The sequence below is a fragment of the Mustela nivalis genome, assembly GCF_964662115.1.
Source record: "Mustela nivalis genome assembly, chromosome: 20".
Lineage (NCBI taxonomy): Eukaryota > Metazoa > Chordata > Mammalia > Carnivora > Mustelidae > Mustela > Mustela nivalis.
The window spans coordinates 8,083,798-8,109,102 of NC_139039.1; the positions used below are offsets into that span (position 1 = coordinate 8,083,798).

The 25,305-nt window shown below is 50.0% G+C and overlaps 1 protein-coding gene across 11 annotated transcripts in view; it reads left to right on the forward strand.

The window, feature by feature from the left end:
* The first annotated feature begins 6,617 nt into the window (after positions 1 to 6,617).
* FGFR1 (fibroblast growth factor receptor 1) overlaps positions 6,618 to 25,305 on the forward strand; it is a 47,374-nt gene continuing 28,686 nt past the window's right edge. For 5 of the 11 annotated variants that reach the window (XM_082715378.1, XM_082715385.1, XM_082715388.1 and 2 more), the window contains exons 1-2: positions 6,657 to 7,322; positions 15,085 to 15,263. In XM_082715378.1, coding sequence (XP_082571504.1) covers positions 15,173 to 15,263 — 91 coding nt within the window. In that variant the 5' untranslated portion in view covers positions 6,657 to 7,322; positions 15,085 to 15,172. Of the gene's footprint in view, positions 7,323 to 7,354; positions 7,637 to 15,084; positions 15,264 to 25,305 lie in introns of those variants that run through there. The other 6 variants (XM_082715383.1, XM_082715386.1, XM_082715381.1 and 3 more) reach the window with 6 other exon arrangements.

Genomic DNA, 25,305 nt, shown 5'->3' on the forward strand with positions numbered 1-25,305 from the left:
CAAAGAAAAGCACTACTTTTTTTTTTTTAAGATTTTATTTATTTATTTGAGAGAGAGAGAACGTGAGAGTGAGCACACAAGCAGGGAGCCCGAAGTGGGATTCGATCCCTGATCCCCGAAGGCAGATGCTTAACCAACCAAACCACCCAGGTGCCCCATTTAAACCACTCTTTTTTTTTTTTTTTAAAGGGTTTTATTTATTTATTTGACAGGGAGATAGCACAAGTAGGCAGAGTGGCAGGCAGAGGGAGAGGGAGAAGCAGGCTCTTTGCTGAGCAGGGAGCCCCATGTGGGACTCGATCCCAGGACCCGAGGATTATGACCTGAGCCAAAAACAGCCACTTAACTGACTGAGCCACTCAGGCACCCATGTAAACCACTCTTAAACAGTTTAATTAATAGACCTTGGCTTTGTTTAAAACAGGATAATGAAATCAGTTAGGGAGGAAAAGCCTAGGTACACGATGAAATTTTTAAATAGTGCCAAAGGGCTTAGTCTAAAAGTCCACTTCCTATCCCTTGAACTCCTAGTCATTCAGTTCACCAGCTGTGTATGTGTGTTTCCTTGTTGGTAATCTACATATAGATAAGCATCTTTGTGTGTAAGTGTCTGTATATGTGAGTGTATGTGTGTGCCCATGTTTTTTTTTCCACAAGTGATCTCTTTTTTAAGAACCGTATTTTATTTCTTAATTTTAAGTAGGCTCCACGTTCAACGTGGGGCTTGAACTCACAACCCAGAGATCGAGAGTTGCAAGCTCTACCAACTGAGCCAGCCAGGGGCCCCATAAATGATCTCTCATATCCACAATACAAAACTTCTTGCTCTTTCCCCACCATATTAGTACATACAGATCCATCTTTTTCCTTTTAACAGAGGTGCAATTTTGCATTTATAGATGTACCATGATTTATTTCACCAAGTCCCTTATGGAACAGTCAGATGGTGGACATGTACACTGTTTTCAGTGTTTTGCAGCTACAAATAATACTGTGATGATTTTTTTGTATGTATGTTATGTATATAGTCTTCCTATGCATATGCAAGGACATCTATCTACTAAATTCCTAGAAGAATTACTGAATCAAAGAGTACGTAAAACATATATTGATTAAATGTTAATAAACATTATCAAAGACCCCCAAAGAGGCTATCAATCAGTACTCCTACCAACAATGGTTTCAAGTGCTCATTTTCCCACACCCTCCCAAACACCTTTATCTTCTAATCTTTTAAAATGCATACCTATCTTTTTTAACCAGTCTGGGGGAACACGGTCGGTCTATTTTTAAATTCTCTTCCTCTCTGATCCCACCCATTCCAATATCACCAAAAGTTCTTAACAACCCAGGAGAAGTCATCTGCAACTTTGTTAGCATATCCTTGGATGGAATCCACTTCAAAGTTGAATCCTCAAATATCCCCGTCCAACCCTGCAACTTTGATCTTTGTCCTTAGGCAGGGCAGAAGCCCAGGAACCCCATCCTCTTACTCCTGGGGAGTCCTCAGAAATGCAAATTGTCCACTGTTCTGCCACTGCCCACCCATCACCTCTCCAGTCCCCCAGGACAGTGCTTTTGCTTTTACCGGGAGAGGGTTTATAAACTGGAGTCAGAAAGAAGGAAGAGTTTAGGGAGCTCAGAAGAAAAGCAGAGGGCAAAAGGCCAGCTAAGGTTCTTAGTGAACATTCTCAAGGGAGTCTGAGAGCTAGACAAGAGACCATGGCTCTTAGGATCGCTGAGGTTTTATAAGTTTGGTCAGCTTTTATGTATGTGTTTTTGCTGTTCTCTTCCTGTTTCACAGTAAAACCTACGGGAAAAGAGGCTGCTTATCTTATGAGGTCCACAGGAAGGGGAAGATTGCGGGAGGGAGGGCAGAATATATCCTTTTTTGTAGTCAGTCTTGGTGGGACAGAGAATCTGAGGGTGGTGGTAACACCACAAAGATACCTGGGAAATGGCCTCCAAGAGAGGTGTCTTGAGCCACAGGAAAGCTCCTTAGCTCAAATATCTCCACAGTGGCTCCCATTTATTGAGCAGGTACTATGTGCCAGGCACTGTGCCAAATGCACTACGTGCATTATGTTGTTTAATCCTTTCAACAGTTCTGCAAAGAACAGGTCCTGTTGTGACCCTCATTACACCACTGAGGAAGCAGACTGAGAGGTAAGGAGCTTGCCTGAGATCACACAACCAGAAAGAAGTGGCAGAATTGGGACCAAACCCAAACCTGTTGGTTCCCAGAGACCAAGTTCATCCCTCCAGGGCAAGATAATAGAGAAATTTCAATGCCTCTGTGAGTACTGTCCAGTCTTGTCCTCCTCAATGATCCCAGATGACTTTGTATATTTTCAGATGCTGCTGTTGGTCATCTTTTAAGATTCCAGCATCACGTACCCCAAGTTGACTCCTCTCCTGATCTCTCCTTCCCAAACACCCTGTAGACGCGCCTGGTGTGGCACGGCTTGTAATGTCGGATGTCCATTACAAAACTGGGTGCCCCTTAAGACTGTGCCCTCATCTCTCATGCCCTCTCTGCACCCCAATGCTCAGTGAATAAATGTTGCATTAGGGCCAGCTGAGCCCCCATTACTGCAAAGTCCCTTTCGCACTCCCAGTTGGTAGGAGAGAGTGAAATGTTATTTACAAAAACACCACGCCAAACAAGGCCCTCCCTTCCCTGATATGCTGAAGCTGTGCTGAGAACAGCCAGGGGTCACCAAATGGCAGCCAGATGGTAACTGACTGCCGCTCCCTAACTCCGGGGGCCTGGGGCAAAAGGCTTGGCCGCCCCCCTGCTCCCAGGGACCTGTGAACATCCACTCTGTAGGCAGAATCCCAGAGGGTTCTTCATCGCTCCTCCTGCATCCCATCCTGAATCCAGTCCTGGGTCTGAGGGGGTCCCCGAAGCCGGCTGGAGCAGCTCTCTCGCCCAGGCCAGACCCAGTATAGATGTCGCCTGCCTCCCCTAACTTCTACCAGCCCATGTGGTGGGGGTGCTAATCTCTGGTGAGAACAGCTGAGCCCTAAGATAAGGAAACTCCAGTGGAGCAGGGCAGTGCTGGGGGCAGAGGAGGAGTTCCCTTGTCTTGTCCGTAGAAGAACTCTGAGGGCCCAAGGTGCTCCGGGGAAGAAGGAAGGGATTTTCTGCAATGTTCCCAAACAAAGAGAACCAATGGGACTTTGGGGAGAGCTCTGTTTCTCTCCATTTCATTCAGCACTGTTTCCCTCCTCCCACAAATCCAGGAGGCAACAGGCCCCCGTCTGGTTATCAGGTCCTCGAGCATGAGGGCCTTTGTCTCCCCCTCAGACATCAAGCTGGCAGGGCAAGGGGCCTACAAATCCTCCCTGACCCTCCCAGCTCTTTGTTATCTCAGAGGGAAGATTACATTTCTGTGTGGGGAGGCAAGGTGCCAGGAGTCTTCAGAGCAGGACAGAGGCAGGCAGAGCTGCCGGCTGGCTGCCCCCCCCCTTGCCTGGAGCCACTCAGGGCTGCCCTGGGGATGCTCTCCCTCCAATGGCCCGGGGCCTGTCCTGATGTGGAGGGTCTGCTTTTCAGAAAGAGGAGGGGGGAAGAGCAGCACGGAAGGGGAGTTGGGCTGGAAGGATGAAAGCGACCAGCTCTCCGTTTTTCTGGAGCCATGTCTTTGGTCTGGATGGCCCTGTCTTTAGCTGTTTCCTTGAGAAAGGAAGGAGAGCTATCAAGTTGGCTGCTGGCTTTCATTTTGGTGTCTTGCTAAATCTACAGAGAAATTTGTTCAGCAGCAGACAGGCATTTAGATCATTCTCTTTCTGTTTCCATCAAGGACACATCCTCTTTTGGGTTCAGGACACTTCTAAAATGGTTCCAAATCTAAAGAATAAAAGGGCTAGATTGAAAACCCCCTGTTTTACTCAGAGAAAGGAAGGGGATATATTCCCTTTCAGTAATAGAGTGGGAAAATTAGTCATTGGATATTAACATAAACACTGGATTCTCCATGGCTTGACTTCCCAATTCTGTTCCCTCTAGTCAGATTTCCTCCTCTGCTAATCTGGATTTGCTACTCTCATCAAATCCAAATACATATGGAACACCTCCTGAAGAGTGTCCTCAGCTAGGCAGATACAGAGATGAGTTCCTTGCCCTGGTACAGTCTGGAAACTAGTTAGAAAGAGAGAGTTTAAAAAAAAAAAAAAAAAGGCTAGCAAAGTTAAGTATCAGATCAATGGGTTAGACCAGAAAGTCAGGAGAGTTGCAGGGACTGTCAGGGCTGGGAGAGCCAGGAAAGGCCTCTATAAGGGGGAAGCACAGGAGTTTCACCTTCTTTATGAGTCTTTAAATGAGCCTTTAAAATGAGGAAGGCCTGGGTGCCTTGGTGGCTTGATTGGTTAAGCATCAGACTTGATCTCAGCTCAGGTCTTAATCTCAGGGTTGTGAGGTCAAGCCCCCTCCCCCCCCACGCCATACCCCCTCATTGAGCTCCACACTGGCGGTGGAACCTACTTTAAAGAAAAATGAGGAAAGGGGCCCCTGGGCAGATCAGTGGGTTAAGCCTCTGCCTTCAGCTCAGGTCATGATCTCAGGGGCCTGGGATCGAGCCCAGCATCAGGCTCTCTGCTCAGCAGGGAGTCTGCTCCGCCCCCCCCCCCACCGCCTCTCTGCCTACTTGTGATCTTCCTCTCTGTCAAATAAATAAATAAAATTAAAAAAAATAAAAGAAAAAGAAAAATGAGGAAGGCCCAATGGGTGAGCAACTTATATGGGAGGATAAACATATCCTGATCAGGAGCTATAAGGCTTAAAAATGAGGGGAATAGGCTTGCAGGGAGAATAACCCTATAAGCCTGCTGAAGTTCCTTGATTCTACAAATACATGACTTCCTGCTCTTTCTTTAGTTTTTATTTACTCAACCATTCAACAAATATTTATTAAATATTTACTCCAGTCAGTCAATAAATAGCTATTGAACTCCTACTATGTGAATGACACTGTGATGGTCACTATTCTTTTGCTTGCTGGTCAAATTTGAGGGGCAGAAGATTATCTCATTCAATATTCCAGCTTCTATCAGTTTGAGGGGTTGGTGGGGTGGCAATGAGGTAGAGGCCCTAAGTTCACTTACATAGTGACTTTTTTTTTTTTTTTTTTTTAAGATTTTATTTATTTGTCAGAGAGAGAGCGCGAGCGAAAGTGAGCACAGGCAGACAGAGTGGAAGGCAGAGGCAGAGGGAGAAGCAGGCTCCCTGCGGAGCAAGGAGCCGGATGTGGGACTCGATCCCAGGACGCTGGGATCATGACCTGAGCCGAAGGCAGCTGCTTAACCAACTGAGCCACCCAGGCGTCCCAACATAGTGACTTTTTTAAAAAAATTTTATTTATTTATTTATTTATTTGGGAGAGACAGAGAGCACAAGTGGGGGTTTGCAGAGGGAGATGGAGAGAATCCCAAGCAGACTCACCACTGACCACAGAGCCTGTTGTGGGACTTGATCACAGGACCCGGAAATCATGACCCTGAGCCGGAAGTCAGATGCTTAACCAACTAAGCCACCCAGGGGCCCCTATATAGTGACTTCTATTTGTGCAATACTTCAGTGCACTGATATCCATTATTTTATTTGATTCTCTGGATAACCTTTTGAGGGAGTCTCAGCCCACTGGTGTGTGTGTGTATGGGGGGGGGGTGCGGGAATAGGTGAACAAGTCTTATTTTTTTTTTCAGATGTAGGACTTGTCCAAAATCAAACAGTTCATAAGCAGGAGACTGGAATGGAGGTGTCTTTCATACCCTACCAATGGCTCCAACCTGGCACCCTGGGAACCTCAGAGAAAATACAGACTCTTGGCTCCTTCCTGGCACAGCCTGATTCCTTAGGTCTGAGCAGGTTCAAGAATTTGTATTTTTTTACAAGTTTCCCAGAGGACTCATTAGGGAGCCACTAGATTATAGTGGAAGGACCCAGAGGAAAGGGCATTTTAGCCACTTTTCCTCGGGTTCTTCAGAACCTTTTCCTAGGGTTCTGATTAAGTTCCAGACCAACAGCATGCCCAACTCCCACCATTCACTCTTTGCTCCTAAAATTCACTGCAGGCTGAAGACTTCTGGAGGCCCAGAATGGTGCTGCAGAATTCACAGGGTCCTGCTTCCCATAGACCACGAAACTTGAACTCTGTGGCTGGGGAACCGTGGGGTGGAAGAGTCTGAAGAGGGGGTAAACCTTTTCATGAATAAAAACAGCTTGTATTCATTGAGTGTTAACTATGTGGCAGGCCCTCCCTCCATCCTCAACTCTATATGAAAAGCACTATTATCCTCTTTTTCATAGAGGAGCAAACTGAGATCTAGAGCGAGAAGAATCATTTCTCCAAGGCACAGTCAGTGCGACCCAAGGCCGGTGCTAGCACGTACAGCCTCGGGACCACAGCGTCACTCCACCTCACCCTCCAAATGGCTTGGGTGTCTACGGCCTGAAATTCGGGCGCCCTCCTGGCAGGGGCACGCGCTCGCAGGGAGACCAGGCTGCAGGAAAGGAGCGCCAGAGCACCGCGCCGCTCTGCCGGCTCCCCCTTCTCGGGGGCCGCGGCCGGGAACTACAAGGCCCAGCAGGCAGCAGCAGGGGGAGGAGGAGGGGGGTGGGACTAGCGCGGGTGGGAGTGAGAGAGCGAGCCCTCGCGCCTCGCCGGCGCACAGCGCTCGGAGCGCTCCTGCGGGCAGTGGTGCGGCGGCCTGGGCAGCGGGCGGCGGCGAGCGGGAGCCCGAACTGGTCCAGCCGCAGCGCGCGGAGGAACCCGGGCTGTGCCTGGAGCTGGGCGGCAACGTCCCGACTGGACCGAGACTCCGCTTAGCGCATTGCGGCGACCTCGCCTTCCCCGGCCGCGAGCGCGCGCCACCGCTGGAAAAGCCGCGGAGACCGAGGACTTTTGGCTGGTCCGAGGGGCGCCCACCAGGGCGCACCGTCCTAGTGCTGCAGTCGGGCACGCTACGGTGCCGGGGCCCCCGCAGGGCGATGGAGCCGGGTCTGCGAAAAGCGTGAGGCGCCGCCGCCCGGTTCCGGAGAGGGGAGCCACAGGGTCTGGAGACCCCGGGCGGCGGACGGGAGCCCTCCCCCCCGCCCCGCCTCCGGGGCACCAGCTTCGGCTCCATTGTTCCCGCCCGGGCTGGAGGCGCTGAGCACCGAGCGCCACCGGGAGTCGAGCGCCGGCTGCGGGGCTCTCGCGGCCCCGCCAGGACCCGAGCGGAGCCCGGGCGCGGCGGGCCGGAGCTGGGGACGCGGGCGCTCGCCCGCCCGCACGAGCCACGGCGGACTCTCCAGAAGCGGAACCGCAGCGTCGAGTGAGGTAAGAGCCGCGGCGCCCGCAGATCCGGGGCGGGCTTGGCGTCCCGAGCGGCCCCCGGCGCCGGAGCCTCCCGGCTGCGTGCTTCCCCGCCGCAGCCCAGTCGGGTCCGGCGCCTCCCTCCACTCGTTACCCGCCCCCCTCCACCTCCCAATTCCTTCCCCAGCGCTTTGCGCCCCCCTTTTGTCTCCCCTCCCAGCTCCCCGCTCGCGTCGCCTTCTGCGCCCCCTCCCCGCGCTTGTCCCGCCGCTCCTCCTGCAGCCCAACTTTTCCGCCAACTCGCGCCGGGGAGCTGGCGAGGCGGCGGCGGCTCCGCGGTGAGTCCTGGGAGGGACAGGGCCGGGGCGAAGGCGGCGGCGGTCCTCGGTGTCCTCGGACTGGGGAGGCTGGGCGGGAGTAGGCAGCGAGGTGGGGTGTGAGTGTGTGTGTGTGTGTGTGTTGCATTCCAGTCCATCTCTTTTTAGTCCACTACTGGGGACTCGCCCCAGTTCAGCAGGTAGCTTTGAGGACCCGGGGTATTTCTAAGTCCTTTCCACCTCGGGGAAAGTCTGGGGGCGAGATTGGGGGTGGGTGGATAGGGGCTTGAAGAGGGAAGGAAGTGGAGGGATAGGTTAGCTTCTCCTGGAATAGGTTTTAAGGAGGTGTCGTCACCAAATGGCCGAATCTGCTGTAGCGGAGAGCGAGAAAGGAATTCCCTTTTCCAGAGGGGGTTATCTTCTCCTTAGTCCATCTCCGAAGGGTCGGAAGTTTGTGGAAGGGAGGGCGCCCAGCGGGTGATGTTAAGCCCCATTATGGGGTCGGGGGGAGGGGAACGTTCAGTTCCAATCTGGTTCTCGGAGGTGGGGGAAGGGATGAGGGTTTTGCCCGGTGCGGTTCACTCGGCAGCGCTGGATGTTGCTTCTCTGGCTCAGACCGTCTGCCCACCCGCTCCCGCCTCCCGTTATGTTTGGGGCTGGGAAGAGAGGAACGAACCGTCGTGTGTAGAGGAATTCCTTGACGTTGTGGATGGAGTTCATTTAACACATATCCTAAGAAGGCAGCCAGACAGCTTCGGGCGGGGGCGGGGGGTGGCGGTGGTGAGGCTTGCTTCTCCTTTCTGGGCCCAGAAGCTGTTGGCCCACCAAAAAAAATAACTGCGGTGTCTTTCTCCCCCAACACTTTTTTTTCCCCCATTTTCCAGATGTAGCAGCCGCATCTGGTTCCGTTTCACCCCACACCGCAGCCACATTAACATCCCATTCCCTCCCTTCCCCCTCACCCAAATTAAAACTGGGATTCTTCAACTTTTTCTTCCCACCTTCCTCTCTAACATTTTCTGAGACTTGGAGATGAGGCATTGGGATTTGGGGAGAAAAGAAACTTACCCTGGATCCCAAGTTATTTAGGATCTGATGGTGGCGGTGCTTTCTAGATTGTGCCAGAAAAAGGCGTCGTAGGAGATGGGGCCAACCGTTTTTGGGGGGGGGGGGCACTTGCGAAGGAGTCATCTGCTGGAGATGGCCTCTTTGGCCATGGGTTTGGCCCGGAACTGGCCCTGACGGGAAGTTTCTGGAACGAAAGCATTGCTTTCTCCGTCCTTTCAGTGGTAGCTGGAGCAGCCGGAGCGTCTGACCCCGTCCCGGAGCCCGCCGTCGGGTGTCTGGCCGCCCGGTGGTGGCGTCACGCGTCCGTTTTCCACCCTCCCATGAGCGAGCCCCGGGAGCAGCTGCGGGAGGCATGTGAGGGGGACGGATGCTGTTCCTGCCAGGGGCTCTCCCTGTGCGTTTTAAAGGAGTTACGTGGGCTGCAGTCCTTGGAAACTAAAGTGGGACATTTTACCTCTTAGCGGCTGTAGGTTTGAAAGCGGGTGTTGGATTGTTGAGGGTTTGGTGGGTTTGGGGTGTGTGTGTGTGTGTGTGTGTGTTGTTTTGTTTCTGGTAATGTTCTTTGAAGTAGGCAAGCACCCTATGGTCCAAAGTTGCAAGAGGGTGGGAGAGTCAGTTGCTCTCACCCTCTCTTTTCCAGTCTCTTTCAAATTGAAAACACTTCTCTGGTTTCCTCCTTTGGGCGGTAGTTTTGGAGGCTGAAATGAAATCGCACTTTCTCTAGACATGGTAATTAAGGTGACTGTTTCCTCCGCAGATGTGCCCTGCCCTTTGCACCTCCGGACCAGTGCTTTTTTTGGAATCCCGTCTAAACTGTAGAACCTTAGCCTTGAGACTGTTTAGCAGAAAGTGGCCATTTTCCCTGTTGGCCCAGGTTCCCGGTTTCCTCTCTGAGGCTTTAAAAGCTAAGTAGCAGGGCCCCGTGGGACGTGTCTCGGTCTGCCTAATTACCCCCAAGCCTGGGTCATCTCCCTTCCTTTCAGTGACCAAGGGAGAGCCATTGCCGACTGTCTGTCCTGACGGCCTGCCTCTCTGCTGACTTGTTTACATATTTCCCCCCAGTCTGTTGGGTGGGGCTCCAGGGCTGCCGCTGACCCCTAGAGGAGCCCAGGGTGTTTGGGGACAGGGAGGTTGCTGGGGCCTGGCTCCAGCTGCAGTGGTTATGGACTGCATCAGTGACGAGCTCCTTGAAATATCTCTTGCGTTCAGTCTTAGTCATCACCAAGTGTCAGCTTTTTAATGAGGGCCATCCGGGTGGAGAGCATCTTGGACATGTGTTTCCACTGCGTGCTTTTACTACACCGGTCCAAATACCCATTTTGTAGGCATTTTCGCGAGTGGGATTTAGGCCAGAGTGGGCATCACTAATTTTGGTTCCAAAGTTAACAGTCTTGGGTGCTTCTTTTCCTTTGGCCTCTGGCCACGAAGGATGTTAGAAAGTTCAATAAAATAGCAAATGAAGCAAAAGCACAGGAGGAAATGGAGTTAGGAGCATGGCAGATGCTGTTATTGTCCCACCTGTCCTGGAGATTAGAATCCATCCAGGCCTCCCTACGCCTCAGCTAGCTTTGGCCCTGTTGGACTCCAGATGGCAGGAAGAGCACGCTGAACATTGAGAGGCAGTCTTCAGCCATGGAGACCCAAGGAAAACCCACGGGTTTTTACAGTTGTGTGCTTTGTGTTTGGGGTGTTGCCCTGAAAAGGAAAAAAAAAAAGGCTCCTAAAACAGGAGATTTGCTCCTGTTAGCATCCAGCTTCTCCGAACACACTCCTCTTTGCCTCCATTTTTAAATCTCTTTCATCAAAATGGCTGTTAGGGTAGAGCTTCCTGGAAAAGTTTGAGCCTGTTGCTGCTGGAGGCAAAGGAGGTAGAATTGATTCAAATGTCTTGTTCTGAAAAGGCCTCATCCCTTGAGATGAGTTTAATTTCCTCTTGGGAAATTTGTCTTGCATTTGCTTTCCCAAGAGCTTTGTCCAAGGGCTGAATGCACCAGGGGCTGGTGGGAGTCCAGATGTGGAGCTTTAGAGAAGATTCTGATGTTTCCAGAGAGGATTTAGTACCAGACTTGGGCTAGGATATTTGCTTTCTGCTCTAAGGTTGAGTCTGTCTGAAGCAGAGATTTCTCTCCTCACCACCACTCCTTCTTGCAATTAAAGAAGATATATTTGGTCCTCCCCACCCCGCCACCCAAGTAAATAGCTATTGCCTGGGTGAACAACTCTGTGAAGAGGGTGATGATCCACCAGTCCATTTTGTCTTCAAAAGCAGTTTTCCCAGAGTATGGTGGAGCAGTTAGTGTTTCACTTACTATTATTCATCTTTGGTACACCTCACCCCAGGACATTTGGACACCCCTTCCTTTTTTTTTTTTTTTTAACAAAGACTTAAAATTTAAACATTAGTCTTATTCCTGTCCAAAGAAATGAATGTGTTGGTATTGACTTCCTCAGTTCTAAAGAATCAAAATGTTTAGAAGATGTCTCATTTGCAAGAGTATCTGTACCTTTCTTTCATTCACTTGTCCACCCAGTTAACAAATGTGTCAGCATCTGCTGTGTACGGCATGGGTGCTAAGTGTATTAGCAAAAGTTAGGCACCATCCCCACTTCTTAAGGAGCTTGTGATCCCATGGTGCTTTGGAAATTCAGAGGAATGAGATCCTCAGCAAGAAGGCTCAGACTTGTAGAAGAGATAGCTTTTTTAAAATTAAATGAAATGTCTTTACTTACTTATTTGGCGTGGGATTTAGAGACTAAGAGAGTTTGGCCCACTGAGGATGAAGGAAAGACAAAGAAGAGGGCAGAACATGGAGATTGCCTAAAGTCATGCTATCCCATAGAAATCGAACACGAGTCACATGTAATCTTAGATTTTATAGTAGCCACGTTTGGAATTAAGTAAAAAGCAGGTGGAATTCAGTTTTATTAATCGGTTGATATTTTACTTATTTTTTTATTTTTGAGATTTTATTTATTTATTTGACAGAGATCACAAGTAGTCAGAGAGGCAGGCAGAGAGAGAGAGGGGGGGGGGGCCTCGAGCCCAGGACCCTGGGATCATGACCTGAGCCAAAGGCAGAGGCTTTAACCCACTGAGCCACCCAGGCCCCCCAGTTGGTTGATATTTTAATGATCTGTTTGATTTAGCCGCATATATCTGAAATGCTATCCCTTGAACATGTAACCAATATAAAAAATTATTGATGAGCTGCTTTACCTTCTTTATTTCCACACCAAGTTTTCAAAGCCTGCAGTGTTATGTCCCATGTCTATCCCAGCCTGCTTTACATTAGCCACAATCTAGAGGCTCAGAATGGCTAGTGGCTACTGCCTGGGACCTCTAGAGTATAGGGTTTGAAGATGGGTAGTGAGAAATAACTTTGTAAAGATAGGAAGTTCGTGTCCTCCTGCCGCCCCGTTACCAAAGCCTTCTGAGAGTGCTGTCAAGGAGTGACTCAAAGCACAATGTTTATAATTCTTACATGGATTAGCACTCAGAGAGGAGAGGGCAGGCACTTTCACCAGATGCTGCCCATTTGATCCTCATAACCACCTGTGTTGGTTCAGCAGCCATCCGCCTCCGACAAGGGGGAGAGCAGAGAGGTTGTGTGTCTGCACCACACCCCTTCCCCCCATCCTGAAGACCTCTGTACCCAGGTGGAGTGGGGCTTCAAGGCCCCAGAGATCTGCTGGGTATGGGAGAGGCTGAGCATGAAGCCAGCTGCTTGGTCTCAGAGGAAGCTTCCGAGGACACCTGCAAGGCTATAGGTCACATCTGTCCAGCAGTGAAGGAAGGAGACTGTCCCTCTGGAATTTTAAGAGTTTATTAATTAGTAGGAGGAGAAGAAGGTGTAGTGAAGGAGAGGGTGGCAGTTCCAAGGGTCCCAGATAGAATGTGGTTTGGTGTCACTGTTTTCTCTCGGCTTGTGGAGTGGGGCATCTGCCCACAGACCTTCTCTTCCAGGAGCCAGTGCTGGGAGGTTGGGCTTTCTTGAGATCCTTTGTTTTACAGATGCTGGCCTTGAGGCCCAGAGGGAAGGTGGGAAAGGGACTTCTGCACCCTTTTGGGGGGGTGGGATGGGAAATGAGCTGCAGAGAAGCAATCCTGTTAGTTTGAAGTACAGTGCTCCAGAGCCCAGAGAGTTCTGCAGCCAGCCCACAGCTGTAAGGAAGTGGGAAGGCTTTTCTGGGGACAGAGTGGCTGAGTGGTGGTAGGGGCTGTTGGGCTGCTACAGTGAAGGCAAGCTTCATCACCTCGGGATGCTACACCTTTTCCCACTGGATACAGAAGATTTGTTCATTACCCTGGTGGTTCCTGTGGGACTGGGGTTCTTAGCTAGGTGCACCTTTCTGGTGCATCTTTGTTCTGGTGGGTGTATTTGGGGGACATGGTGAGATGTGGAATGTGTCTTAGGGCTGTCCTCTATCAAGCATGGTGTCTATCCCAGGCCAGGGATCGTGCCGGCTCCTATGTCCTAGCTGGCACATCTGTGATTGACCTCCAAGAGTCTTCTCTCAACCAGAGGAGTGAGGGTGCTCCCATCTCAGAGTGACCTTGGATCTGCCTGTGTCTCCTTGGTTTCTTTGTGGCACAGGGATGTTCTTTGGAGAAAAGAGCTTGTACTGGACAGAGCTGGATCCCATCACCTCCATTTGCTTCCTGGTGCCCTGCCCTTCAATGCCGAAAACGCGTGATGGGACTCCTGGTGCTTTTGCCTACCCGCTGCATGGCCTTGAGCAAAGTGCTTGACCTCTGGCAGTCTCAGTTTCTCCACTGCCTAAAGGGGAATAATTATTCCTATGCCCACAAGGCTAGAGCAAGGAAGAAATGAAATTTTATAGGTATGAATTTTGCGAGTACCTGCTTGGACGCATAGTAGGTATTCAGTAAATGCTCTGTCTCTTCAAGTCCTTCCCTAAATTTATTTATTTATTTATTTTTAAATATTTTATTTATTTATTTGACAGTGAGAGATCACAAGTAGGCAGAGAGGCGGGCAGAGAGAGAGGAAGGGAAGCAGGCTACCTGCTGAGCAGAAAGCCCGATGTGGGGCTTGATCCCAGGACCCTGAGATCATGACCTGAACGGAAGGCAGTGGCTTAACCCACTGAGCCACCCAGGCGCCCCCTTCCCTAAATTTAGAAAATCGACAGAGAAATGCTTATTTCTCCTGTGATTTGAAATCATTAAAAAATGTTAGTAGAGCCTTGGGATGGAGCCTACGGGGCCACATGTGTACTCCTGCTGGCAAGTGCATATGAATGAAGCCAAGAATCTGGGGGGTTTTCTGCCAACCGGGGCTGACTCACTCTTGGGGACTGACTCACGAGGGGCCCTGTCTGGCTCCAGGGAGGCAGGGCCAAAGCACCACATTAGGGCATGTTCCGGGGAGGCAGAGTCTCTAAATATCGTGGACGGTTCCCTGGAGCATTTAGGACAAAAAACACCTGGAAGGAAGATGGAGATGTCACCCTACATAGCCCAAACAGGGCCCCAAAAGCTTTACCACTTAGTGCATAGCAGCAACGGTGTTGTTCCTTAAGACCCTTGGGGGTTATTTTAAATGTTCTTCCCACCCCAAACCTGAGAAGGGTAAAGGGCTGAAGTGGGTGCTTTTTTGGGTGGGCCCTGGCAAGGACCTTTGATTTTTCAGTATGACCTTTTTGGCCCTACTTCTAGATCCATTCCTGCTGGACATTAGCTGTCACCTTTCAGCGTTGGAGAGGAGGGCTGCGTCCATTTCATGGATGCATGTACCCTAAGGTCCTTTATAAGTTGGGGAGAGTTGTGTTCTGTCTGCATGGGAAGTTGATAGGACCAGAGGTCCCCATGATGCGTGTAGTTTTAGAGACCAAAAGAGAGAACCCAAGAGACCACTTACTTCAGCTTCCTGGCTGCATAGGTCTGGAGAGGGTCAGTCAGCAGGCTGCCTGGCTCCTGTTTCCCAGTCCTTGGTTTATTCCAGAATTCTTCACCTTCTCTACCTACCTCACTTGCTCTAGAGGAAGTGCAGTCTGTCCTGGGAGAGACACCAGCCCACTCAGGCGTCCTGCAGCACCCCCATGCTCTGGAGCACTTGCCCAGCGCACACACGATTGCAGGGCTTTTGCCTTGGAGGACTTCGTGATACTTTTCCCACCAAGGCTTACTTGTTGCCCATGCTCAGGTAGTCGTTTTAGAGCTGAAGCACTGTTTTGTCTAATGAAGGCCTATAACCCCGAATACAGGATTGGGGCAGGACCACAGTTCTCTTCGTGGTGCCTTAAGAAGTAAGTTACTGCTTCGAGCGCCCTTCTGGACAAGGTGTCTATGTGACATGCCTTCCTTCACTTCTTTTTCTCCTTGCCTTCCCACCTCCCATGGGAACCTTCCTAACCTGTTGGTGGTTTCTTTTCCCCAGAGTCAGCTTGAAAAGGAGGATCAAGCTCAAGACGGTGTCTCCATGGAGATGTGGAGCCTGGTCACCAACCTCTAACAGCAGCACTGGGATGTGGAGCTGGAAGTGCCTCCTCTTCTGGGCTGTGCTGGTCACAGCCACACTCTGCACTGCCAGGCCGGCCCCGACCTTGCCTGAACAAGGTAAGGCATGGGTGGAGGGGTCGCTCTGGACTCCGGGCCTCAGAAACACAGCCGGCTAGGACAGAGGTGATGTGTTGACGGGGGAGATTCCGGCCCAGGTAGAGCAAAGGGCTCCTTTTTGTAGGAGAGACTTCCACAGTTCCTGGGCTGGTTTGGGCCTGCCTAGAAACATACCCAGCTCCAGCAGGGGTTGGGGTCACAAAGGCTAGTGACAGCCACTTGCCAGAGGTGACATGCTTAGGATGGGTTTATGCTTTTCTCTTCCTGAAAAAGAACTGATGGGGACCCAAGAGCTGGCTCTCTCAACTTGATGATCTATAAAATGGGGCACAAGGGACCTATGAGTTTGTTTAGAACCTGAATCAGAGGATATTGAAGGATGTGGGAGCTTGGTAAACACCCGTGGCTTCTAGAAAATTGTTCCAAAGATCCATCTTCTGTGAGGGCAGGCAGTCATGGCCGAGGGCCTGCCATTTTTCCTTCCTGGACCATATCCGACCACGTCTGTTTGGAGGCCTGTGGGGCAGTTTGCTTTGGAGATGCACCACTGGAGGGATGTTGAAGAGATGGTGAGCCAAGGAGCATTATGGTGCATGGACGCTGCGGGAGAGCTATGGCTTGTTGGAAATTCAGAGATGATTACTAATGGGAAGGACCTGCCTATGGGATTTACTGGAGTTGTGAAAATACTTCATGGAAATTACAGGTGCAGCGCACTTTCAGGGGTCTATGAGAATGCTCTGTGAGAACTGACTGCTGCCAGAGGGTCCTGTAGCTTGTGACTCAGCGGCTGATCACATCAGTCTAGAAGGTTGGCAGGCAGCGGGTGAGAGACAGGTGTGCACGTGATGTAGTCGCTGAGCTGAAAAGGCCATCGGTCTCAGCTGTCAGGGCCCGCTGGAGTAATAAATCATGAGTGAGCATATTTGTCCCCTCACAGAGTGGGTAGGGAGGGCACACGGAACTTTCTGGAAGGTGCACTTGACTGGAGCAAGCAGATTGCTAGTGCATTCAATAACAGAACTGAACGTTAGACCTGAGCTAGAACATGCCGGAGACCCAAAGTGGGAGAGATCATCTCTGCCCACAGGGAGTCTGTTGTCAGGGAGACAGATGCAGAGGGAACCAAGTGCAAGGTAGACCCTGTTTAAGCCTCACAGTGGAGTCCTAATACAATGGGAACACAGAGGAAAAGGTGAGAGCCGCTGACATGGGTCAAGAGGGGTAGGTGGGGGTTTGTTAGGAAGCGGAGAATGAAGTGCATTCCAAGTGGACTGACATGCATAAGGGGACTGAGGCTGCATGTATCAGGCGTGTACAGAACCGACTGGCCTGGTGAGCAGGTGGTGGTGGGAAGTAACACCTAGAGAAACTGGGCTTTTCGAGTATGGAGGGCCTTGACACCCTACTGAGGAAACTGCACTGGAATCTCAGAAGGTTCTGCGCAGGTAATGATGTGATCAAGCTTTCAGAAAATTAACCGGGCAGTTGAAATTGGATGAATGGGAGGAAGGCATCTGTGTTTGAATCCTGCTCAGCCATTTCATATCTGCATTACTAGCTTTGATGCATGACTCAAGCGCCCTGAGCCTTCATTTGCTCAGCTTTAAAATGGGTACAATAATAAAGCATGAAATGAAGTCATTCAGATAAAGCAGCTGCAGGTGAAGTTTAGGTAGTGAGGACGGCTGCTCCCACAGTTGCTGGATAGACTTTTTGTTTTGTTTTGTTTTTGTTTATTTGTTTGTTTTAAAGATTTTATTTACTTATTTGACACAGAGAGAGATCACAAGTAGGCAGAGAGGCAGGCAGAGAGAGAGGGGGAAGCAGGCTCCCCGCTGAGCAGAGAGCCCGATGCGGTACTCGATCCCAGGACCCTGGGATCATGACCTGAACCAAAGGCAGAGGCTTTAACCCACTGAGCCACCCAGGTGCCCCTCGACGTTTGTTTTGAATGTCCAGCTACTGGGGGGAACCAGGGCGTGCGGCGTGAGTTTGTGAAGGAAGGAAAAACTATCAGACTCTATAGAAATAGAATCTATGCATTTCTGTAGGTTGGCTTTCAACTCCGGGAGACTCTAGCGACAGAATAACATGAGAGTCAAAGGGCAGGAGGTTTGTGAGGAATAGAGATTTGGATCAGCCACAGTGTAGAGGGTAACAAGGGAGTCCAGGAAGCCAGGAGGGCTTGGATAAAGTTTGAGAATATGAATTTCCAATGGGCCCTTCAAGTTTTTTTTTTTTTTTTAAAGATTTTATTTATTTATTTGAAAGACGGAGATCACAAGATCACAAGTAGGCAGAGAGTCAGGCAGAGAGAGAGAGAGAGGGAGGGAAGCAGGCTTCCTGCGGAGCAGGGAGCCCGATGCGGGGCTCGATCCCAGGACCCTGAGATCATGACCCGAGCCAAAGGCAGCAGCCCAAACCACTGAGCCACCCAGGCGCCCCTGTTTTTTTTTTTTTTTAAAACACTTTCTCTAAAAGGCCCTTTTGCGCCTGAGACCTGGAGGGTGGAGAAAGTGAATGGTGTGGGTCTCAGGCCTGGGCACCTGTACTCAGGAAGGGGATGGCCAGGGGTACAAGCATAGGAATTTTAGGGTGGGGTGAGTGAGGGTCCCAGAAGTTGCTGATTGTGGATCCAGACTTAGAAAGGAAGGCCAGGCAGTGATGGAAGGTGGAACCAGGGGGCTGAAGGTCTTGAGGCGGAGGAGGCACAAGCCAGGAAGGGCAGGGAGGGGGCAGGGGAGGTGGAGGGGGCTGTTAGGAGGCTCTGCTGCAGTGAAGACTAAAGTTAGACCACTGTTTTTTTTTTTTTAAATCAACTTAACTGAGGTATAATTTACATTACAATTTTTAAGGGTACGGTTCAGTGTGTTCTGATGTCCTGTCAGTACTACCCCAGTCAAGACAGGGAACATTTTTGTCACCTCCCCCCACCCCCAGCACTTGACCGTGTCGAACGCGGTCTACTTTTGGTCACTATAGACCAGGTTTGCCTCTTCTAGAATTTCATATGATGGCATTACATGGCGAATGTGTAGCCATTCCCCTGTGGATGGCCATTTGGGTTAATGGTTTTGATTATTATTAATAAAACTCCTGTGAACATCTGTGTGTAAGTCTGGTGTGGGCCTAAGGTTTGCTTGATTGCCTTGGTTTTGATTTTGCCACCATTTCTCACTGTTGACTTGGGAAAGTTCCTCTGTGTAGAACATACACAAAATGACAGTAATGAGCTCTGCCCCCAGGATCCTTGTGACTGTCAAGTAAGAGTGTGTGCAAGGCTCTTAGAACAGTGGCCGGCCCGTGGGCTGTGAGCGGTAAAGGGTGGTTGTGGGTCCTTTGTCCTGGGACCACACAGAAGACACCACATGGTGAGGGCCTTGCTGTTCCTGGGTGGCATGGGATGCCTTAGGACGCAGATGTGGAAATCTGCACAGTCCCCATCTTGGTGCCGGGCGGCCCTTCACGGGGTTTATCCCTCTAGAGCTTTGTGATGGCAAAACCCATGCCCCACAGTCTTCAGAGAACTGCTGGGAAGTCAGAAGGGAAAAATCTGCCTCCGTGCTTTATAAACCATAAGGTACCTCACAGATGTAAATTCTCACCATATAGTCTTGGCCCTGCTGATTATTAAATAATAATGCTGCTGCTGTCCTTAGAAAAGACTGTAATCTGTGTCTAAGGGGTTTGTTCAAAAGTTTAAACCCAAAACTCGGCTCCCACAGAGAGCTTTTCCCCCTTTAGAAAGGCCTTGCTGTGGGAGAGAGAGAGTGAGAGAGAGAGAGAGAGTGTGTGTGTGTGTGTGTGTGTGTGTAGGGAGCCCCTCCCCCCAGTCTGCAAATGCTCCTGAGGGAGTGGGGAGGGCCTGGAGTTTCTGGCTGTCCTTGGAAAGTTGATTTAATAAGGGTTCCAGGAAAACCAGCCTCCTCTGTCCCGCCCTCTCCTTTCCTTTCTCTAGTTTGGGATCTTAAAGAGGCGAAGCTTGTTTCAGATCAAGTCTCCAGGGGAAGGGGAGGGAGTGTATGGATGGACAGAACCTGGGTCACGGGCGGAGGGGCAGAAGATAAGCACTGGCTTGGAAGACCTTTTCCACTTGAGGAGGGTTGTGTCTGTGTATCTTTCTCTCCTTTAGAATAAGACTGGGAAAAGCGAGTGGGTGAGTCCAAAACTGGCTGTTAGGCTGCCTCTTGCAGTTGGGGGTGGGAGTCCTGAAACATGGGTTAAACACCGCAGACCCCCTTGGTCAAGGGGAGCAGTATGAGACTTGCAGTCTCAAAATATTTGCCTACATACTCGGAAACCTGCAACTAATAAGCGATTTAATGGGCTGGGGTTTTTACAGCTCCTCCCACCTACCCAGATTTGAAGGAGTCTGGTGGCTAGGCGAAGGGGGAGAGGTTAGACTTAATGGAAAAGCCGCGCGTTTCCATTTCTGGCTGCAAGCCCCCTCGATGTTGATGCCGGGAGCCACAAAGCAAGGCTTTGTCTGTGTTCCACAGAGACCTGTGCCTGTGGGGGAGAAGCTCCAAGCACTGCCAGAGACGTGGCCCTGGCTTCAGGTGGTAGGGCCCCGGCTGCCCCAGGCCACCCCCCATTGGGTCCCACAGTGGTCTTGGGCCCCAAGGGGTATGCATTTCAGCCTGGGTGCAGGGGCTACAAGTAGGCAGCAGAGGGTATCCCAGTACTGGCCTCAGGCTGCAGCGACCCATGTGGCCGGTGGCTGCCCCAGGACCCACATCCAGGGGCGTTCCTCCACGCCATCTGCCCCCAACATAATTTCTTCTTGTGAAAAGAACCTGTTTACGTCCAATGCACACTGGATGTTCAAGAGGAGTTTCTACGCGAGTGATGTCCAGTGACCCACTTGGGGACAAGGGTGGAGGGTTGTAGGTCAGAGGAAGGCACCTTACCCACCAGGTCTCCCCAGAGGATCCCCTCTGCCCCACATTCTCTTCCCCAAGACTGGAGGCTAGAGTGCTTTTGGAAGGATGCGCTTGCCAGTGTTCCCAGAGCTGAGCTGGGGTGGGGGTAGGGCGGACTCAGTGTTCCTGGGCTTATGGGAGAACTCGAAGGAGGAGTGCTCACGTGTCCCACTTGACCACTCTGGGCAAGTGCAGCGAAGCCACTCCAGGGCTGTGTTCTTGGCTCTGGCTTCGGCATTGCTACACTATTAGCTTCACTGATTTTCCACTCTGACTTTGCCAGCCAGCTCCCCTAAGTCAGGGAGGAGGAATTTCTCAGGGAAGAACAAATGGCTGTCCAGAGCCCTGCTGTGGGTGGGGGAGGGGAGGGAGCCCAGACAAAGAGCCAGGCCCAGATTTTGTCACCTGGTTTCTGGGACTACCTGGAGGCCGTGGGCAGGAACCGCAGAGAGGGTACTAGGGATTCCTCTGGAGTCTGTGGCCCCAGCCTGTGGGTGGGTCAGCAGGGCTCGGCCAGGGTGCTGGCTCCCAGGCAGGCAGAAGCAGTGAGTGATGGCTTGTGTCTGGGGCGGTGATGGATGGCCTCATGAGAAGGGAGTTCTGGGGAGTCATTATCCGGGAGGGTGAGGTCCAGGGTCAGAGAGCCTGACCAGCAGCTGCGCCCTGTTTTCACAGTGCCTTGTTCCTCCGGGACCGCTGGGGGCTCCCAGCTCACCCTGTGGACACCACCTTTGCCTCTTGCTTCCTTCCCCAAAGCCTGGAAGTGAAACCGCTGTGTCCCTGCTGACTGGGGAAAGTCCAGCTGCTCTGGCGCTCCCGGTCTCCCGAGTTCGGCTGCCCAAGCCTCACTATTCACTCTGGAAAGATGGCTCATTTACAACTTCCTGCAGACATTCTCCTCCCTCTGTCCACCCTGCCCCCCTACCTTAGGCCCCAAGTGGTTTAGCTGTAAGCTAAGGGCTCTACCTGGACTCTTAAGGGCCTGGAGTAAATCCCAAACTGTGTTTCCCCTCAGGAGAAGCCTTCTGGAGTCTGGGCTGCTCCTGAACTTGGAGGTTTGCTCTGATGTTCCAGCTGGCAGCAGCCAAGTAGGGGAGACCATTGCTGGAAGGCCCCCATGGTAGGCTTGTTTCCTCTTCATGGCAGCGCCTATCCTCAGAGCGCCCCTTCCTAGTTCTCGCTCTTCTTGGACTGTCGCCTTTCCCCTCGTCAAACGAAGTGCCCACCAGATGCGTGTTCCTTGCATAGTGTGCACAGTTGGGGTGAGACGTCTGTCCAGTTAGTTCCAAGCCCTGAGAAGGATTGGCTCTGGCAGAGCTTGAAACTCACTGCTCCTTGCTTATCCCGCGTACTGTGCTGCAGCTCGAGCCTCCTGGGATGGGTTGTGTAAAAGGAAGTGAATGTTGGGGCAGCCGGCAGCGCCATTTGAGTGACTGTGGCTCTAATTTCCTGGCCTTGGAGGTGTAGGCACGCCGAGCCTCCAATGGGTGAGAGGGTCAAGAAGTTCCCTGAAGGTGGGCCTCGGGGGCTACATGCTTGGACAGGGGGAGAGGTTAAAATCCACCAACACTGAACTTCCAGCTGTCTAATCAACGAAGAAAGTTGAGTTTAGAGCTTAGCCTTTCCCAGATTTTCTATAGGGTTGAAAATTAGCCTCTGGCTAATGGTCCCTTCAGTATTTGTTCACAGACTTCACAGATTTAACTCACTCTCTCCTCCTCCCCAGTCCCCTTCCTCTTCCTTCCTTTTTCCTTCCTTCCTTCCTTCCTTCCTTCCTTCCTTCTCTCTTCTCTCCATCCATCCATCTGGCCAAACAAGACTCTTCTTTTTTCCTTGTTTTATACAATGTATTCATTCATACCTAACCCTTGTTTATCTGGGTTCCTTCGCAGGAACTGTTCGTCACTATCTTTTTCTCCTCCTTTTTTGTAATTCCTACTCTTAGCTGAGGGTTTAGTTTAGATTTAGCCTAAGGCATAGCTTGAAGCCTTTTTTTTGGCTCCAGATTAATGACTCTTTTTTTTTTTTTCCTGCCCCTTTCTCTGTAACTTTAACCTAGTACTTGGCTTTACATTATATGGAATTTTTAACACTTTGTTTTTTCCTCCCAGAGAGGAAAGTTCTGGGCATTCAGAAAGAATATTTTCATTGCTCTTTTATGATTTTTTTTTAAGATTTTATTTATTTATTTGACAGACAGAGATCACAAGTAGGCAGAGGCACAGATAGGGGGAAGCAGGCTCCCCGCTCTGATGTGGGGCTTGATCCCAGGACCCTGGGATCATGACCTGAGCCGAAGGCAGAGGCTTTAACCCACTGAGCCACCCAGGCGCCTCTGATTCTTTTTTTTTTTTTTAAGATTTTATTGGTTTATTTGACAACAGAGATCACAAGTAGGCGGAGAGACAGGCAGAGAGAGAGAGGAGGAAGCAGGCTCCCTGCCACCCAGGTGCCCCTTCATTGCTCTTTTAAAACATGGATATTTAGGGTGCCTAGGTGGCTCAGTTGGCTTAAGCGTCTGCCTTCAGCTCAGGTCATGATCCCAGTGCCGAGACAGAGACCTGGCTGCTTCTCCCTCTTCCTTCTGCTCCGCCCCTCCCCCTTGTGTACATGCTCTTCATCTCAAATAAAATCTTCAAAAAAAAAAAAAAAACCCTGATACTTGATATGTCATCAAGGTTCATCGTAGGAAATTTAGAAAATACAGACATAAGAAAAGAAAAAAAAAAACTTAACACTCACATTACCTAAAAATAATCACTCTTGGGGCACATGGGTGGCTCAGTCAGGTAAGCATCTGACTCTTGATGTCAGCTTAGATCATGATCTCAGGGTTGTGAGATTGACCCCTTTGTGTGGGGCTTCGTGCTCAGCACAGAGTCTGCTTGGGATTCTCTCCTCCTCCCTTTGCCCCTCCGCCTGTTTGCAAACATACACCTCTGTACTCTGTCTCTGATAAACAAGTCCATAAATAAATAAAAATAATTATTGCTAACTGTGAATATATTTCTTTAGACTATTTTTTCTTGCATTTATACAAACATGACTTCTCAAAAATGGGATTTATATGGTATATGTGGTTTTTAACTTAAGCATATAGTAGGATTTTTTATTTATTTATTTTTAAGTAAGCTCTGTGCCCAATGTAGGGCTTGAACTCATGACCCCGAGATCCAGAGTTTCATGTTCTACCAGCTGAGCCAGCCAGGTGCCCCAAGCATGTAGTGTTTATTGTCCTGCAAAGAAAGTTTTTTCACTATGCTTAATAACTATATAGAATTCCATTGTATGGGTGTGCAAAATTTATTTATTTACCCAGTCCTCCACTGTTGAACATTTAGGTTATTTTCAGTAGTTTCCACGTAAATGAGCATACTTGACAAATAAAATTTGTCCATGTAGTCAAAGATATTTAAATTCTAGAAGTTTGAACACATACTGCCAGATTGCCCCAGAAAGGTTATGCCAGTAAAGATCTTTTAAAAATAATAATAAATACTATTTATTGTACCTTCACACTCTGCATGCTTTACATTTTTACATCTTTACTCCACTATCGTGACTATAGGTTTTATTCCCATAATCAGATGAGGAAACTGGGATCCAGGGAGTTAATAAGTAAGTTGTCTGAGGTCATAGTTGGTGAGAAATGGAACTGGGATTCAGACTGAAGTCGATCTGACTTCAGTATTTTTTTCCATTATAGTAAACTGTGTCCCTGTGTCAAATCGGGTTTCCCTTCCAAAATTCAAGCTGACCAGCATTTGAATTTAAACATTTGAATTTGCTTGGTCAGCCCTTCTTTATCTCACAGGAATCAGGCTCTACCTCCCACGTTCCCTTGCTCCATTCCATCCTTCCTTCCATTCTTTTTTTTTTTTTTTTTTTAAAGATTTTATTTATTTATTTGACAGAGAGAGAGATCACAAGTAGGCAGAGCGGCAGGCAGAGAGAGAGAGGAGGAAGCAGGCTCCTTGCTGAGCAGAGAGCCCGATATGGGACTCGATCCCAGGATCCTGAGATCATGACCTGAGCCGAAGGCAGCGGCTTAATCCACTGAGCCACCCAGGCGCCCCTTCCTTCCATTCTTTTAAGATTTATTTGAGAGAGAGAGAAAAGGAGCATGAGCAGGGGGGAGGGGCAGAGAGAGAAGCAGACTCCCTGCTGAGCAGGGAGCCAGACTCTCTCCCAGGACCCCGATCATGACCTGAGCCAAAAGCAGATGCTCAACCAACTGAGCCACCCAAGCGCCCCTCTACCTCCCTTTCTGGGGTGGTATGAACATATGTGTGATTGGGCTAAGGGCAGCTGGACATGCTTGCCTTATGCCATTTCTTGTGTGACATTCTGCTTTCTCCTCAGAGGTTATGTGTGGGTCATAGGTCTGTGAACTGCCCTAATGCAAGGGGTTCCCTAGCCTAGAATAATCAGTAGAACAAAAACCCCATTGAAGCTGCATTTTCCACTGCAGCCCAACCCTCCTGCTTGGAGGAGGTCTAGGATCAGAGGTTCTCAAAGTGTCAGATGCCACATGGGAATTTTCTTTGTAGGTCACACTTTGGAATGTAATGGGGTTGTGCAGACACATAAACCACCTAGATTGCTTCCCAAGTGCTTGTGGTCCAGCAATGTCTGATGGGTGGAAATAAACATGTCAGGCCGGAGTGCTGACATTGTTTTGAGGCTACCAGTATATATAACTGTAAGACATGAGGAAATACAGAGAGGAGGGAGAATCTTGAAAATTTTGGTTATCTTAGTGTTTACCTTCAACACATTAATGTTTTTTTAAAAGATTTTATTTATTTATTTGACAGAATCACAAGTAGGCTGAGAGGGGGGTGTTGGGAGAAGCAGGCTCCCCGCTGAGCAGGAGCCAGCTGTGGGGCTCCATCCCAGGACCCTGAGATCATGACCTGAGCCCAAGGCAGAGGCTTAACCCACTGAGCCACCCAGGTGCCCCAACACATTAATGTTTTAAACAAAAATATATATTGTAATGTAGATGAACTCGTCACAAAATAATTTTAAAAATATTAATTTGTGGTCTGCTGTCTGGAGTATGCCTCCAGGAAAAGGGCATAGATTTATTAAAAGTTGTATGGTAAATATTTTCT